This window comes from Labrus mixtus, chromosome 21 (assembly GCF_963584025.1).
Source record: "Labrus mixtus chromosome 21, fLabMix1.1, whole genome shotgun sequence".
NCBI lineage: Eukaryota > Metazoa > Chordata > Actinopteri > Labriformes > Labridae > Labrus > Labrus mixtus.
The window spans coordinates 12,990,971-13,007,005 of NC_083632.1; the positions used below are offsets into that span (position 1 = coordinate 12,990,971).

Genomic DNA, 16,035 nt, shown 5'->3' on the forward strand with positions numbered 1-16,035 from the left:
TATTAAACCCAGAGGCTTCATACACTTCTTAAATAAATTCAAACAGCAGCTACAAGGAAACAAAACAGCTCTCTGTGATTTCAGGCAAATGAAAAAACCCAAATGGAATATTGACTAAAGCAATAGGAGAGAAACTCATTATCAAAAGAAGTTATTATTCTGGTGTGGTTACCTTCAGAGAAAATCGATGGGCTCAGTCCGTGGTCCAGTTTCTCCCACAGCTCCTTTAATGACCGCAGTGACTCCTCTGACGACAACAGAGACCTGGATAAACCTGAGAGGGGCTGCAGCAGGAGAGTAACATCGTTTTAAAGTGTTAGACTTACAGGTGTGGGAGAAACATCTGACATCACAGAGCTCGCTAGAAATGTATTGCAATAAAAGAAATGCATTTTCTTGATTGTGTTGAAATAATAATTTGGATATTTTGGACTGTCTCGATTTTGGAGACCTGTGTGGACAAAGCTGTATATCATATATCAATGCTGATTTATAATTAATGCCATGGAAAATGTTACAAAGGCTGTATTGGCAGCACTTGTAAATTCTCTGGTAAATTGACATTTTCTATAGCATTAAAACATCACTGTCTGTAAGAGGAAACAGTTCATTTTTAAAGCTCCTGTGAGGAACCTTTAGTTTGCTTCGCTTTTGGTGCCCTCTGTGGACACCTCTAATCTCTTTGCTGTTTGTGCCCACGAACTTTCACCAGTACTCTTCTCACTCTTCTGTGAAAAAACCCCGGCCCACTGAACTCAACCACTATCGCCCTGTTGCTCTCACCTTCATTATAATGAAGTGCCTGGAGAAACTACTACTGAACAGCATTCTGCCAGTTGTTGCCCCACAGCTGGAAACCCCTCCAATTTGCATACAAGGCAAAGAGGGGCACAGAGGTAGCTGTGGCCTGCCTGCTGCACCTCCTCCTTCAGCATCTAGACTCCCCAGGTCACTTTATCAGAATCCTCTTCGTGGAATTCAGCAGTGCTTTCAACACCATCCAAAGGCATCTGATGATCCAGAAACTACACCAGCTCAACACCCCCTCCCGCCTGATCCACCTCATTCACAACTTCCTCAGTGACAGGCTGCAAGCTGTGTGAGTGGGCACAACCTCATCACCTGCACTAACCACCAACACCGGAGCACCACAAGGATGTGTATTGAGCCCATTCCTGTACACACTCTACACCAACAACTGCACCAGCCCATCACCCACCACCACATTCCTCAAATACTCAGACGACACAGCCAACATTGCCATGCTCACCGACAACAACTCTGTCCAGGACTACCACAACACTATCACAAACTTCACTCAGTGGTGTGAGAATAACCATCTTCATCTCAATGTCCCTAAGACAAAATAATTAATAATCAGTCCCCCCTCACCTCAGCACCCACTTCTCATCAATACCCAAGCAGTGGAAATAGTAAACAGTTTTAAATACCTCGGAGTAACACTAGGCAACCAACTCAGTTTTGAACAGCACACCAGTGACATTCAAAAAAAGAGCAATCAAAGACTGTCAGCCATCCGCAAACTGAAAGGACTCTATGTTGCCCCCCATCTCCTCCTGCTGCTATATGAGAGCATGATCCAGCCCATCTTATTGTACTGTTCCACCTGCTTATTTAACATGTTGTCTGTAAAAAACAAGGCCAAACTCATACGCATCACAACCACAGCTGCCAGAATAATCAGTCTCCCCACACCCAACAGAACTCAATAACAGGGCCATCACACGTATTGCAACCTCAATAGAACAAGACATAACACACCCACTGAACACTCACCTCGCCCCACTCCCCTCAGGATGGAGGTACAGAGCAATGAGGTGCAGAAAGGCTCGCCTCGGGAGGAGCCTGATCCCTGCGGTTATAGAGGCCCTGAACAAAAGGCCTCGCTGAACAGGCCAGAGTAAGAACTCTTGACTTTTTGTCTATCTCTGTTTGTGTTATACTCTGTTTTCTATGTATGAATGTTCTTTGGTGGGACTTGTCTGTTTGGACAGTAACGGTGCTGTGGAAAAGAATTTCCCCTCGGGGACAATAAAGTCTAAAGTCTAAAAAGTCTGTCCATGTGTAAGAAGTTGTTTTCTCTCTTTAACAGTCAATTGTATCACTCACTGTGAATCTTTCTTGTGGTAAATGTTAACAAATGCTTTTTTTGCCGCATGCTGCAACTCACTTCACTATAGCCCTTCCACACAGCTTTTTTTTGCAAAAGTGCTATAACTAAGCTCAGCCATCATCACGTCTTTGTACATTCATATTGACAGCATAATATTAGTGTCCCAGTCTCAAGCACGGCACAGCGGGAGCTCCACACTGTCAGACATGCCTGCACACACAGCGCTGCGCTCCTACGCTGCCTCCGCTGATACGTCTTCTGTAATGCCTCTGTTATTATCTCTGATTATGGTACAGAGGGGGGTATCACTTCGTTCAGAATATTGAGAACAGCTGATAGATTAAGCATATATAATATGCATGGTTTATGTTTGTGTATCACACTTCACATCCTGTTTGCAATACAGAACAATGTCATTGCGTTATTGCATATTTTTCACATATGGTGCAGGCCTAATTCTGGGGTTACCTCAGGCCTGTCTAGGGTTTTGCGCCCTTGGATCCATGGGTTGGCAGCTTCCTTTGTGGCAGGACCTCTGCTGTTGGTTTCAGGGAGCGATTGTTCAGCAGACATGGAAGTACTCTGCCTCAATGCATACTGGAGCTCCTGGAGACAAAAACAGAGGAGCTCTCTAAGCTCTCTAGAGGCAGGACTGAGAAGTGCACAACACAAGGAACATTTAACACCTTTCCCCAACAACCACTTTACTAAAAGTAATACCTAAGTATAATTAAATATATCTTCCAGCAAAGCAAAACACAACACAGGTGATGCTTTAATTCTCAAAAGTGGATTTAAATTTAGTCTATGGCATAAAAACATCCCTGACTTACAGCAGATTTGTGCTTACCAAATGAAGCATCCTACCTATTTTTGGGCAAGTTAAGGTTTAGAAGCCCTTTTATTTTATTTTTATTATTTCTTTAGACTGTGAGAGTAAATTGTTAAATCTCCTGTGAGGAACCCGTGGTTTGCATCGATTTTGGTGCCATCTGTGGACAAAGTGGTACCTCCAATGTCATTGCTGATTGTGTCCTGTACATGTTTAAAGGAGAAATGCTTACGTTAGTTGCCATGTGGTGGACACTGAAGCTTCAGTGTTTATATAACATGCAGAGGCTTTTTAGGTCGGGTACAATCACTTCTATCTGAACCAGTTCTCTTGCCCGCTTCCATCGCTGCAACACCTGTTGGTTTGACCTGATAACTGCTCTCATATCTGGCAAACCGAGGGGCGTCCAAAACGGCCGTGTGGGGGGTCGCCTTAAAACCGCCTACCTTCTCTGGTCCAAACAAATCCAGAGCATTCAGGACCAGAATCTAAAGTTAGAAGGAGGACATACTGGCTGCTGCATTGTTGTCAGAGAAGCCAGCACTTCAGCATAGCATGTTTCCTTAATGTCTGATGATAATTTTATCATTTTACTCAGGAGATATCTTACATATTGGTCCTTTAAGAAGTGTTTTCTTTCATTGGGAGTCCATCATATCACTCAGTGTGAATCTTTGTTGTAGAAATGTAAACAAATGCTGTTTTCCGTATAACTCAACCTTGTTACTGATGGTATAGTTTTCTTTTGTTGGCTATAAAGAGGCATCAGTTTTAATTTCAGTCTGTGTCACAACCAGCTAAAAACTCCTCACAGAAATGTAAAGTTTCAAACTCTTGATAAATCTTAAGATCTCCAACATGAAGGAAACACTGGGAGAAGAGAGAAGTGCATTTGAAGGATCCCTGGGGAAGGAGCAGTGTACTGGTGATACGTGGATGTGAAAAGATGACCAGATACCTGGGTGGTGAGTTGGTACTGCAGCTGTTCTAAAGCAGACAGTCGGCCATGTTGTTCTCCTTGTGTCTCTGTGGACGAGTCCCTCTGTTGCTCTGCTGCTTCTGTTTACAGAGTTAAAGGCAGACCTTGATCATCAAACTGTAATATTAGATGAGAAGTGGTTAAATGCTAACATTAGCTGTTGTCTAATTGCAACTAATGAGTCTTGAATGGAATATGGTCACATTTCCTTCCAGATCTCTTTATAATATCTTATCTATTAGCATTATGAGGTGGTGGTTCATAAACCGTTTCTTAGATTTCCAATGGGTATGTATTTTTGCAAACTTGGAATTCACCAGTACAACAACATAACCGCATTTAAGCCTCTAACCAACAACATGAAGTTAGAGTCAAATTGCTGCAGCATAAACATAAAAAAAAATATATATATATATATATCTTTGTTTTTTCAAAGATGTTGCGGCGATGTGTCCTTGAACATGACACTTAACCCCAACATGCTCCCGCTACTTTGTCGGCGGAGTATGAATGTGTATGAATGGGATTAGTGACTTCTGATGGATACTTTACTCAGCAACCTCTACCATCAGTGTGTGAATGTGTAGGTGTGACCTGCCATGTAAAAGCGCTCTGAGTAGTCAGAAGACTAGAAGCGCTACAAGCTCAAGTACATTTACCATTTACCAAATGGATTGTGGTGACATGACTCCCCAAAATAGCAGTCCCCTTATCGGAAACTTTGGTTCGACCCAATAAAAGGCAAAGAGGGGGGCTTTTAGCATCCCGGCAAATGGCTTAAATGCATCCACTCGTTCAAACTGACCATGCCCCTAATTATGCAGAACTCTCTATCAAATCAAATCAAAACAGATGAGTTATAATAAAACCTCTCTAGGAATTTAGAAAAAGAATTGCTATTTAGAAAAGTTTTTTTATACCAGGCTGTAAATATGTTTATTTCTATTGTAAACATTTTTAATATGTGACCTAATAGGTATTCTTTGGGCCATGAAGCCACATCAAATGGACACTGGAGAAACAGCAGTTTTTGGCACTTCTGCATTGGCTTCGACACCAGAGGTTTCCGCTTAGTCTCGACAAGAATTCATGAGGAACCTTAGCAGATGAAAACTTGTTCTGGTACACTCTTATTTGGAGCATCAGGTATTTTTCTTTAAGTGTGGAATACTTAGGTTTAAAAGTATCTTAGCGAACGCTACTTTCATAAGGGTTTGTAAACATAAATGGTCTGAATGAAAGCCGTGTTTAATCTTTAAGACTGGATGATTAAAAACTCCTCATGTCACTAATCTTGAATGCTAATAAACAGAGTCACTGTTGTTGATAAAAAGCTAATAAACTCATCTGATAATGAATATATTATGAGGTAATAAATAACTTGTGTGTGGTTGACAGTGTGTAATTATTGTACCCTGTAGTTCAGCGGTGGTGATCTTGGCCCGGAGGCGGTTGCCCATCTTTATCAGCTGCTGTTTCTCGATGCTCAGACGGCTGATACAGAGCGCTGCCTGCTTCAGCCTCGAGTGTAACAGAGTACAGTCGCTTTCATTAAACACACCAGCAGACATCAGAGCTGAGGCCTGCTGCTGACGCAAATGCAGGTTCTCCTCTTGCAGCTGTCGCACCAGAGCACTCTGGAAGGAGAACGAGACAGAAGTTCAAGGATGTGGGATGATGCATAAAAATCACTCAGTATCTCCTTTTGATCTCACATAACAGACCCTTTCACAACTAGGAAGGTTACACAGTATGGACATACATAAAAGGGAAGTTAGAGTTGTTCACATTTCTCCAATTCAGCCTTTAATGCAGGATCAGGTGTTGGCGAGTATGTCAGTCTATGCACCAATTATTTTAGCCTTAAAATAATTTATCATCAGTTCTTTGATGTTTTGCAGTGGACACAAGAACAAGTGATGAGGAAACCACTTTGCTCCTTGCAGAATTGTTATTATTCCTCAGTTTCCGTCATAACTGACTGGTGAACTAGATTTTAAACAAATGAATTGATTGGTGCTTGATATCAGCCAATTTATAAATGTATGAGTTAGCGAAAGAAAAAAATGTTATTAGAAATATGTAAAGCTAACTATCATGCATCCTTCTGACACTTAAGTGGTGGTGGTGTAAACCGACTGACAGTCATGAGTCGTCACAAAGGAGATAAGTTGCTTCAACTCCACAGAACTAGTCCAGGTCATCACCTGGATTGTCCTGACAGGATCACTGACTTCTTTCATTACCTGTTCAGAGATTCTGGTGAGAGCAGACTCTCCGTGTGACACCTTGACCTCCTGCTTGTGTAGGGTGGAGGTGTTGGCACATTTCTCCAGACGCCTTTGACCTGACGATCCAAAACAAGCACAAGAGGAAGAAGAAGAATTCAACTAAGTTTCCACAAATGTCTTTCTTTCAATTCTACAATTCACTTAGCAGACGCTTTTATCCAAAGCGACGTACATCAGAGAGTAAGTACAACACAAGCAAGGATCTAGAAAAAAAGGAAACAATGTCAGTAAGAGCAAACGATCAGCTTTGAGTCTGATTGGACACACAGGTGCTGACAGGAAGTGACCAGAGGCAAAGCACAACATTGACGGCAGTTCTTCAGAGCTCTAATCAGTATAGAAACCATCTTAAAAACATTGTTATCAAACAAAAACCATCGTCATTACGACATATCAAAAACCATCTTCATCTTTAAGGTCGTAGGTTTTTCAATGATTCAAACACAACAAACTAGAATTTAACTTTTATACATTTGTCTTCCGCCTCTCAGTTGAGTTTTCTTTTCTTTTAATTTTTTTTGTACATAATAAAACACTGACTGTAAATTAGGCTGTTCAGTAAAAAATCTTTTTTCTCATGTTTAGTAAAAGCTGCTTCACCCTGCGTTCTCCCTGACAACTGAAGGAATTAAGAATTACCAAACAAATACAATAATTGGTGACTATTATTTTAGGCTTTTGCTTGAAGTGTCTTACCTGTCTCACTAACTCGCTGCCCCGGTGAACGGTATTTGCGGCTACAAAGACTTTTATATCTTGTGTTGTATCACTTAATTTTAATATGTCTTAATCTATAATATTCCCAGTAAAGTGATTCTTCTCATGACAGCTCAAACTTTTAAATCATAAGATCACACATCAAGCTTTAATCATCTAAGAGTCCCATCGTAACCAAAGAATATCACGCCGGGAATAATAATAATAACAATACTTTAACGCATCTTTCTTCCTCAGCCCTGGGTAGTGAAAGCGAGAGAGAGAGAGGGAACCAACACATACCAGGTCAGCAAGGATGTGAAACAAAAACTAGTAGAGGTACCTTTAGGCAAGAGGATGAAGTGCCAGGAAACGTTCCTTGTTTATTTTGCAGTATGTAAATGTGTAAATGCTTGTTTCACCTCTGCTTATGGACATCCCACATCCACACAGCCAACATGTTTGCATTCGTGTGTGATGTTTTTGTGTCGCTGTGCACATGTGATGAAACGTGTGCTGGTGCATGTGAATCTGAGATCGGGACAGCATCAGATATTTTTGAGAGGATTGGCTGGTCATGGATCAAGACACAACAAGCTGAAAATCACCAGCCAATCAATTAGTGCACCCCTACAGGTCAATATTAATGAATTCTAAATACAATTTTGTAATGATTAAAAAACATAAAATACAATTTTAAAATTGCAACAGTAAGTTAGTAATCAGTCACGTTTGTTTGTTTGTGTGCTTAGGCTGAAAATGAAGAATACCTTGCTCAAGTCTCTGGAGCTTCATGTGTGTGTTGTCTGGGGCTGCAGGTGGAAGGTCGTCTGTAGGTTTATCTGTAGCGCCCTCTAGCTGCTCTTTGAGCTTCCTGCACTGAGCCTTCAGTAGGGACACCTCCTGCTCCAGAGCTTCAGTGTAATCTGCAGCTGGTTTCACAAAGATATTTATCACTGATCTATAGTCTTTAAAACATCATGGAGCAGTTTCAGTACATCACAGATAACACTGGCCACGTGCTCGTTTCACCTCGGCTTCTTACCTAATTTAACATGGGAACTGGCAGGAAAAAGTCTGGTTAAATTCAGGGTAAAAAAAACCCAGCTGTTTATGATAACACATGCAGCTCACCTGAAAATGTTGGTCGGGACATTTCTAGGAGGCTGATTTTACGCAGAGTTCATAGCAAATAAGTCATACTTTTAGAAAATCAAAGGCTAGCCAGCTCTTTGACCAGATTGACGCCAGCCCCAGCGAGCATTTTGTGTTGAAAAGTCATTTAAAGGACGCAGTTACGATGACGTTCACAATATGTTCAAAGGTGAACGTTATTTTTTACTGACTATGAAGACGCTGAGTAAATGTTTCACCGAGAAATTTGCCTCTGTCACAAGATTGATCACATATATAAACCGCAATTTTAAAGATGCATCTCATATTAATGTGAGCAATGCATCACAGTCACCAACGGAAAAAAAAAACACAGGAAAAGACAGAGTTTTGAACTCCCAACTCCCTGCATTGAGTCTGATGCTCTCCATCGTCAGTATGGGAATCAAACAGTCTCATTACTATTCACGAGCAAATGTTAAGTTTCATAACTCGTAAAATACAACAAACAAATAAATGCAGAGGGATTTGTATCTGTACATCTATATCTGTTATCTGTGCCTCTATTTTAAAACTTGTATATCATAATTTGCATGTCAACTTTGCCTTTTTAAAAAAAACATTTGTGAATCTCCATCTATTTGTGTGGATTCTTTTGAGACTTTTCTACCGTTTCAGGAGCACACGTGACTCGTAAAATGTCACAGGACTCGTGTCTTGTACACACAATGCGCAAATAAATGCAAAGGGATTTGTATCAGTAAATAACCTTTTCTTTTTAGAAATGCTAAGTTGACGTACAAATGATAATATACAAGTTTTAAATTTGATGCACAGATACAAATCACTGCATTTCTTTTTGCATTGTATTTTACGAGTTACAAAATGGTTTAAGTAGTTAAGAAAGTTGACATTGGAAGGTTTGATCCTGCAGCCACATGTCCCATGTGTCACCAAGCTACTGCCACTGCTTCGTTGGCAGCGGATGAATGTGTATGAAAGGATTAGTTATTACTGATGGTCACTTTACACAGCAGTCTCTACCATCAGTGTGTGAATGTGTAGGTGTGACCTGCGGTGTGAAAACGCTTTGAGTAGTCAGGAGACTAGGAAAGTGCTTAACAAGCTCAAGTCCATTTACCATCTTAGATGTTCAGATCCAATCGATCCAATAGTGTTCACTGGGGTAGATTAATGTACGCCATAATAAAAGAACATCTTTCTGGATCATAATGCCTGAAGTCATAGGAACCTTTCACAGTATGAACATCAACGATATATAAGATGATGAACCATGTTTGTGTGAAAGAGTGATGACCACACCTGCTGGGCTGACTTTAGGGGGAGTCTTGGTGGACTGCGCCGGGAGTCCAGAGGCCATTGGAGTGTTATTGGAGCCTGAAGGCACTGCTGGATGATGAACTCGCTGAGGAGGGGAGGTCTGTGGATGGAGTGGGAGATGGCTGAGACCCTCCATATCCTTCCTCATCTGGTTAACCACAGCGCGCAGGGCGCCGTTCTGCTCCTGAAGACGATGGATCTCTTCTGATGCTAGATAATCGACTCTTGGTGTGAGACCCTGTGAGTGGATACAGAGCAGTGTACTGTATTTCTTTTTTAAATTACAATTGAAATAAAACATAACCGAAGCAGAACCTAGAATCTTGCAACCTAAAATCTCATCAAGAGTCAGAAAACACCATCCAAGAATGCTTGCATTTTCATACATAGCTAGAAGATATGTGAGATTGGCATTTATCTGCCCTCACTGTCTCCTAAAATGCTGCATAGCTAATTGTTAATTTGTCATTTGGGGTATATGTGACACAAAGGGCATTACAATTTTCCAACCAAATTCCCTCCCTTCTCTGTTGCTTTGTTACACATAGAATGCTAACCACTCTTTATCAAGTTAGTATGCAGTTCTAGTTCCTACTTGGTATAGATAATGTTTTTAATGCTTTGCTGCAAATACTGCCTTAATGGGAGACACTTCTGTCCCTTTGCAAACTCAATCTCTCTTTTTCTCTAACCCAGGTGAGTTAAAGAATATATTATTATTAAATTCACTTATTTTTCAGTGCAACCTCTAGTTACTACATATATTTCATAACCAAGATTCATCACCACACATGTTTTTGTTGTTTCAAATGAGCTTTACTTGTCACTCTACAGCAGCATTAGTTACTGTATGTACACGAGCTGCAGCTGACTGGGTTGCAGTCTCAGCGTCAGTCTGAGTATCAGTACACGACGTCTTTGGATTCTCCCTCAAACAAATCACTTTGCAGGAAGTATTGTAGACTAATTCATATTCATGGCTAGTTAATGGACTGTAAATGATGTTAAACCTCTCTCCAGCCACTAATGCAGAGGCTGACAAACAAATCCATGGACTCCAGTCATGGTTCCTATGGTGATGGAAACAACCTGACATTTATTTAGTTAGTCCAAATTTGATTATTAAACCCACCACTGCGCCAAAAATCGACACAACCCTTAGGTGCCTCACATGTTTAGCTGTAACCAAATATAAAAAGAAACAAAAATAAAGCAAACTCTGAATTAGACATTTTTAGGTCACAATGTTTGCAACTTGTAATTCACACACAAAACATAACCTGCTCCATCTATCATCTCTTTAATTTGGGATTGGACCAAATGGGCAGTTTAATTACATGCTGTATTTAAGAAGCCTTAAAACTGTTTATCAGAGTAGGCTAATTGTCTCATTTGCATCTTTAAAATCTGACTAAGTTTTGTAACCAATGGAGTCGCCCCCTGCTGGCTTCTTCCAAATTGCAGGTTTGATGAACTTTGACTATGGGGATGTCACAATTTGGGGCCTACATCCTTCGGAGAGCATATTTGAACACAGATCGTCTCACAGCAGAATGTCCAAAGCTGTTCCAATTCGAAGACTCCTTTCAATGCTGCTGAAAAATACGTCCTTCTTTGAAGGATACATCTCGAGCAGCCTTTGTTGCCCGACGTTGCCCAAAGATTCTTTGTGAGACAATTCAAATGAGCTGGTAGACTCTGAAGCACCTGGGTAGTAAACATTTAAATGTCAGGTAACAAGCCTTAAAAACTGGGTCGTAGCCGGAGGATGCTACCTATAAAATGAGGCACCGCTCTAGACTGCGCTTTTCAGTCCACTTTGTGTATGGTTTGGACATGGCATATAAGACGTTTGAAAACTCTCATTGCAGCTTCATGACTTCTACACGAGTCATGTGAGAAGGTTGCTGTATGATAGGTTAGACTTTAGAGGCTGGTATGTTTGGGAGGCAGTGGGCTATACCGAAAGGCCATCATACCTCTCAGGGTACACAAGGAAAAGGCCAAAGGCCAAAAAAAGGACTCTGACTTAAGCGCTGCATAAAAAACACGTATGATATATAAGGGTTTGGTGGCGGTTAGCCAGTTCACCCAAAAAGTCGTCCAAGCTTGAAGATGAGACATATCTTTCAGAGAATACTTTGTGAGAAAGATCAATGCAGATATCTCTTATTAAGTAACTGACATTTCTTGGAGAGCTTCAACATGTTGAGTGAGTTTCAATTTCAGGATAAGTAAATGTACATAGCTGTGGTGTGTGGTATGTCCTCAATGGTTATTTTTATGTAAATGTGTCCAGCAAACAGCTTTTGATATTTCAGTGACAGGGATCATCAATAGGAACTCGTCCTTTCATCTGCGCACCAAGCTGAGGTGTGACGACAGCTGGATTGTGTCTAATGTTACCTATGCAACATGTAACTACAGAGATGGCATTTTGACATATGGACAGAGCAGGAGGAAAAGGTCAGGAAATGTCATAAATAGAAAGAGTTTGTTCTCAGATCGGCCTGTGGCACTCTGCCAAACTGACATTATCCTTCTAGTGTTCATGTGGAACTAGAAGCATTTAAAGATGTGAATGTTTTCAAAACCACAGTGACTGCCTCACTTAGTGGGATATATCCAAAACAAATAACAAAGTAATCTGGTAAGTAGTTTAGGACAATTTGCAATATTCCATTTTTCAGATCTGTAGGAAGGCTGGGATTAGACATTTTATTGTAATGAACGTGTTATATTGTTGATATATTTTAACACATGTAAACCTGCACAGTGATTCATTGATGCAATAGAAAAGAAGGGATCCTAACAACCTTTTGGACCCAAAATAACCTCTCAAGAGTCCACAGTTAATCTTAGAACAATGATTATAATAACCAGTGTGTACTGTATATATATATATATATATATATATATATATATATAGTGTTTCCCCTACCATTATATTAGGGGGGCGGCCGCCCCCCCGACGCCCCCCCCCCCCCCACACCCCTTGGAGGTCACGTACATTTTTTTTTAAAAAGGTTGGTTTTTGTTTTTGGTTTTTTTAAAAGAGTTATTTTTGGGCTTTTTGTGCCTTTATTGTAGAGATAGGATAGTGGATAGAGTCAGAAATCAAGGAAATAAGTCATTTAAGGATACCTTTCTGATAGAAAAGGACAGCTGTCATTAAAAGTAAACCATGAACACCAAGATTCCTTCAAGTGTTTGTGTCGGCGTGTCGGCGTGTCAGCGTGTCCATGTCGGTGTCCTCGTCGCTGACGTGTGAAAGGGTCTTAGGTTTAGACCCTGGTCCCTGTAGGTATAAAGTTTGGAGGACCTCCTAAAGTCACTTGCATGTGGGAAAGGTTCCTTTAGTGAAAAAACAGCTAGCTCAACATTGCTGTTTGACATGAACCTCCAGAAATGTATATCAATGCCATGCTGCTGCAGACTGGTCCACATTGGAGCTTTGCACCAAAACTAAGGAGGCAACACTGAACTTGATTCTAGTTTGTGTCTAGCTGCTAGACCCTGAGGACTTCTACAAGAGGCTAAAACTTGAATGGTGTTTGCGGATGAACTCTCACCTGTAATACCTGGTCTCTCTCTGTCTTAACAGAACGAAGAAGAACAGTCAAGTCCTGCAGCTCCTTTTCATTCTCCTTCAGCTCTGCTTTAGCCTAAGATACACCAACATGAAACATAGATTAGAATCATTATCAATTATATCATCAGCAACACTAACATGTGAAGTGAATAACACTGAGTATCTCTATATGATGGCACCTGTCAGTGGGTGAGATATGTTAGGCAGCAGGTGAACATTTTGTCATTGGAGTTGAGGTGTTGGAAGCAGGAAAATGCTTAAGGGTAAGGATGTGAGCGTCTTTGACAAGGGCCAATCTGTACTGCACAAAGCTGCTTGGTTGCACATCTCAATGGGTGCACTATTTGATAGAAGGCCGGACAACCAAGTCTGACCCATGGAGGCCCCCACTTGCAACTTACATGACTTAAGATCTAAGGTATTTGTGCCCGATTCCACAGCCCACATTCAGAGGTCAAGTGGTGCATACTCAATATAAGCTGTTAGTTATAATGTTATGGCTGATCGATGAAGCTCTTTGTATCACCAGGAAAATGCACACTAAATGACTTGTAGAGCTGCTGTTTTTTTATATCCTACATAAGACTTTAACTCATGTTCTCCACTGTGCATAGAAAGTATTGTGTAACATAGGACACGCTAACCTGGTCTCTAGCCTGGGTCAAGTCTTGTATCAGCTGCTCGTTAGCGAGGTAGAGGTCAGCCTTCACGTCCTCACAGCGTCTCTGCCACTCCAGATCTGCCTGGACTCTTCTCTGCTCTAAGATCTGCTCCCTCTTCAGACCAGCACTCAGCTGCTGCTTGTATCTGAACACACACACCCATTTAAGAAAAAGAAGAAGTCAGTGAAAAAGGTTTTCAATGCTCACTGTTCTTATTTTCCTGTGTTGTTCTGTTTGTTTCCTGTGTTTTGTGTTACAATGAAAAATATTCCATCAAGATATCCAGGTCAGTATTGAACCATTATCAGGTATCAATATCATTCAAGGGTTTTATTGTCTTTCTTTGTTTCTCACCCCTTCATCTCAGCCCTGCTCCTCTCCAGCTCAGCCTTCAGTTTGGTTTCTCTCTCCTGCAGGGCGATCATGTCCGTATCCTTTAAGACCATCTCACGGGAGACTTGACTGACGTAATCATCCCAGCCGGTCCGGATTTTCTCCACCTCTGTGTGAAGTCTTAGAAAACACACACACAAATACAAACAAATACATGGAAGCTTGAGTCAAATGCAATAAACCATCATAACTGAGTAGCCATATACACAACACACTGCACAGAAAAAATACACAGAATCACACACAAACAAGCTAAATACTTTTAAGAAGATTTTCCGTCTCACCTGTAGATCGTCTCATCTTTCTGCTTCATGGCCTCCTGTTGGTCTCTCTGTATGATGTGTGCCTGTGAAGCTTGAACCTCCATATCCTCCCGTTGTTTAATGATGTGTTTCTCAGCCGTTTGCAGCTGCTCTGTGTGCCCCTGACGCTGAACCTCCAGCTGTGCCTTACACTCCTTCAGAGCCCTGATGGCATCCTCGTATCTTTACAGAAAGAGCCATACCGTCACACATGAGGAGACATGTTGAATGATTAGTTTACAGTTAAGCCTTCAGTTTTTGTCAGTCTGCATTGTATTTCCAAATGTAAAAATGATTTCAACCTGCTTTCTTTCAGCAGCCAAACTGATAAATAACTGAACATCTTCCAGTATAAAATGTAGATAAGAAGGCTGCTTCAGCGTTTAGTCACCTCTCTGTTTTGGGTTTGTGTCCTGTCAGGGTTCCATGCTGTGACAACAACCAGCTCACTGTATGATATTGCTGGGCATTTAATTGAGTTTCAATTCCAATGAAATATTGGAATGATTACTCTGCCGCATGGTGTTCATTTTGTCCGCAGGTCTCGCCATGTGTGGTAAATGTTTCAAAGTGTTTGTGTTTATATTTTGGACACAAGAGTGAATCACCACCCCCAAAACATAGTTAATCTAAATGTTTTTTTTATTTTCATATATCTTTCATTTTTCATGTATTTATTTTCATTCATTGCTTGTTTTTCAGACTGTTCAGATTGTGAAAGTGTAAAGAGTGCTTAAGTTTGATAAACTAATGTGATGCAGATGTTTCAATATTAACGAGTAATCCTTTTTAACAATCGTGATCTCAATATCAATCAAAATAATCGTGATTACTATTTATGCCATAATTGAGCAACCCTACTTTACATTATCCCTTACATAACTTTATTACAGAACATTGAAGCAAGGCTTTGTCTGATTATTAACATAGATTTGCACATTTTAACTTGATAAAACACTTTCTGGATAGTTTGTACAAAGGTCTTTTGGTAAGAAGAAGAGTGTGTAGGCCTATTGTGTATCAATGAAAGCAACTACTAAACAAATGTATTCTAATCTTTGACAGCAATGTATCATTTATTTTTTAGGGGTCCAGAGAAGGATCAGGGTTTCTTAGATTTAAGAATGTGGGGCTCCAAATAAAAAATAATCTTTCATGCTCTCCAAAGGCTGGACCTCGTACAGGTATAATGGTAACCGTTTCTGTCTGTACCAGAATCAGGCTGAGAGCTCATTTGTGTTATTAATGACTCACTTTTTCATGTGGTCATCCTCCTCCTTCTCCAGTTTGGTCTCCATAGATTTCAGCTCCTCCTCAAACGTCTTTATCCTGAGACAGAAGATAGCAAGATTAGACTAAACACATGTAGACATGCAGACACAGACACAGACACACACACCCCACACACACACACACACACACACACCCCACACACACACACCTTACAATGCAGGAGCAAACCTGTATTCCTTGACAGCCATGAGGTCTCGGATCTCCTGCTCTTTTTGTTGTAACTGAGTTTGTGTCTGCTGACAGAAATCCTGAGTGGATTTGAGAGTTTCTGCAGTCTGCAGCCGAGCCTGGCTGTGAATTTCAACCTCTTTGGACAGCAGCTTCACCTAGAAACCAATGTAGCATTTACATATGTAAAATATTCTTTCTTTGAAACTAACTAAGCTGATATTTGTAGAAAACTTAAA

The 16,035-nt window shown here is 40.7% G+C and overlaps 1 protein-coding gene across 4 annotated transcripts in view; it reads right to left on the reverse strand.

Annotated features, from left to right (window-relative positions):
• The window catches only part of ccdc57 (coiled-coil domain containing 57), a 38,134-nt gene that overhangs the window by 6,726 nt on the left and 15,373 nt on the right, over nucleotides 1-16,035 (reverse strand). For 2 of the 4 annotated variants that reach the window (XM_061028362.1, XM_061028359.1), the window contains 13 exons: nucleotides 15,797-15,954; nucleotides 15,590-15,664; nucleotides 14,318-14,518; nucleotides 13,995-14,153; nucleotides 13,623-13,785; nucleotides 12,959-13,051; nucleotides 9,369-9,624; nucleotides 7,703-7,864; nucleotides 6,192-6,292; nucleotides 5,360-5,582; nucleotides 3,925-4,025; nucleotides 2,603-2,740; nucleotides 173-284 (listed from right to left, as the gene is read on the reverse strand). In XM_061028362.1, the coding sequence (XP_060884345.1) occupies nucleotides 173-284; nucleotides 2,603-2,740; nucleotides 3,925-4,025; nucleotides 5,360-5,582; nucleotides 6,192-6,292; nucleotides 7,703-7,864; nucleotides 9,369-9,624; nucleotides 12,959-13,051; nucleotides 13,623-13,785; nucleotides 13,995-14,153; nucleotides 14,318-14,518; nucleotides 15,590-15,664; nucleotides 15,797-15,954 (1,942 nt within the window). The remainder of the gene's footprint in view (nucleotides 1-172; nucleotides 285-2,602; nucleotides 2,741-3,924; nucleotides 4,026-5,359; nucleotides 5,583-6,191; nucleotides 6,293-7,702; nucleotides 7,865-9,368; nucleotides 9,625-12,958; nucleotides 13,052-13,622; nucleotides 13,786-13,994; nucleotides 14,154-14,317; nucleotides 14,519-15,589; nucleotides 15,665-15,796; nucleotides 15,955-16,035) is intronic. The other 2 variants (XM_061028361.1, XM_061028360.1) reach the window with 2 other exon arrangements.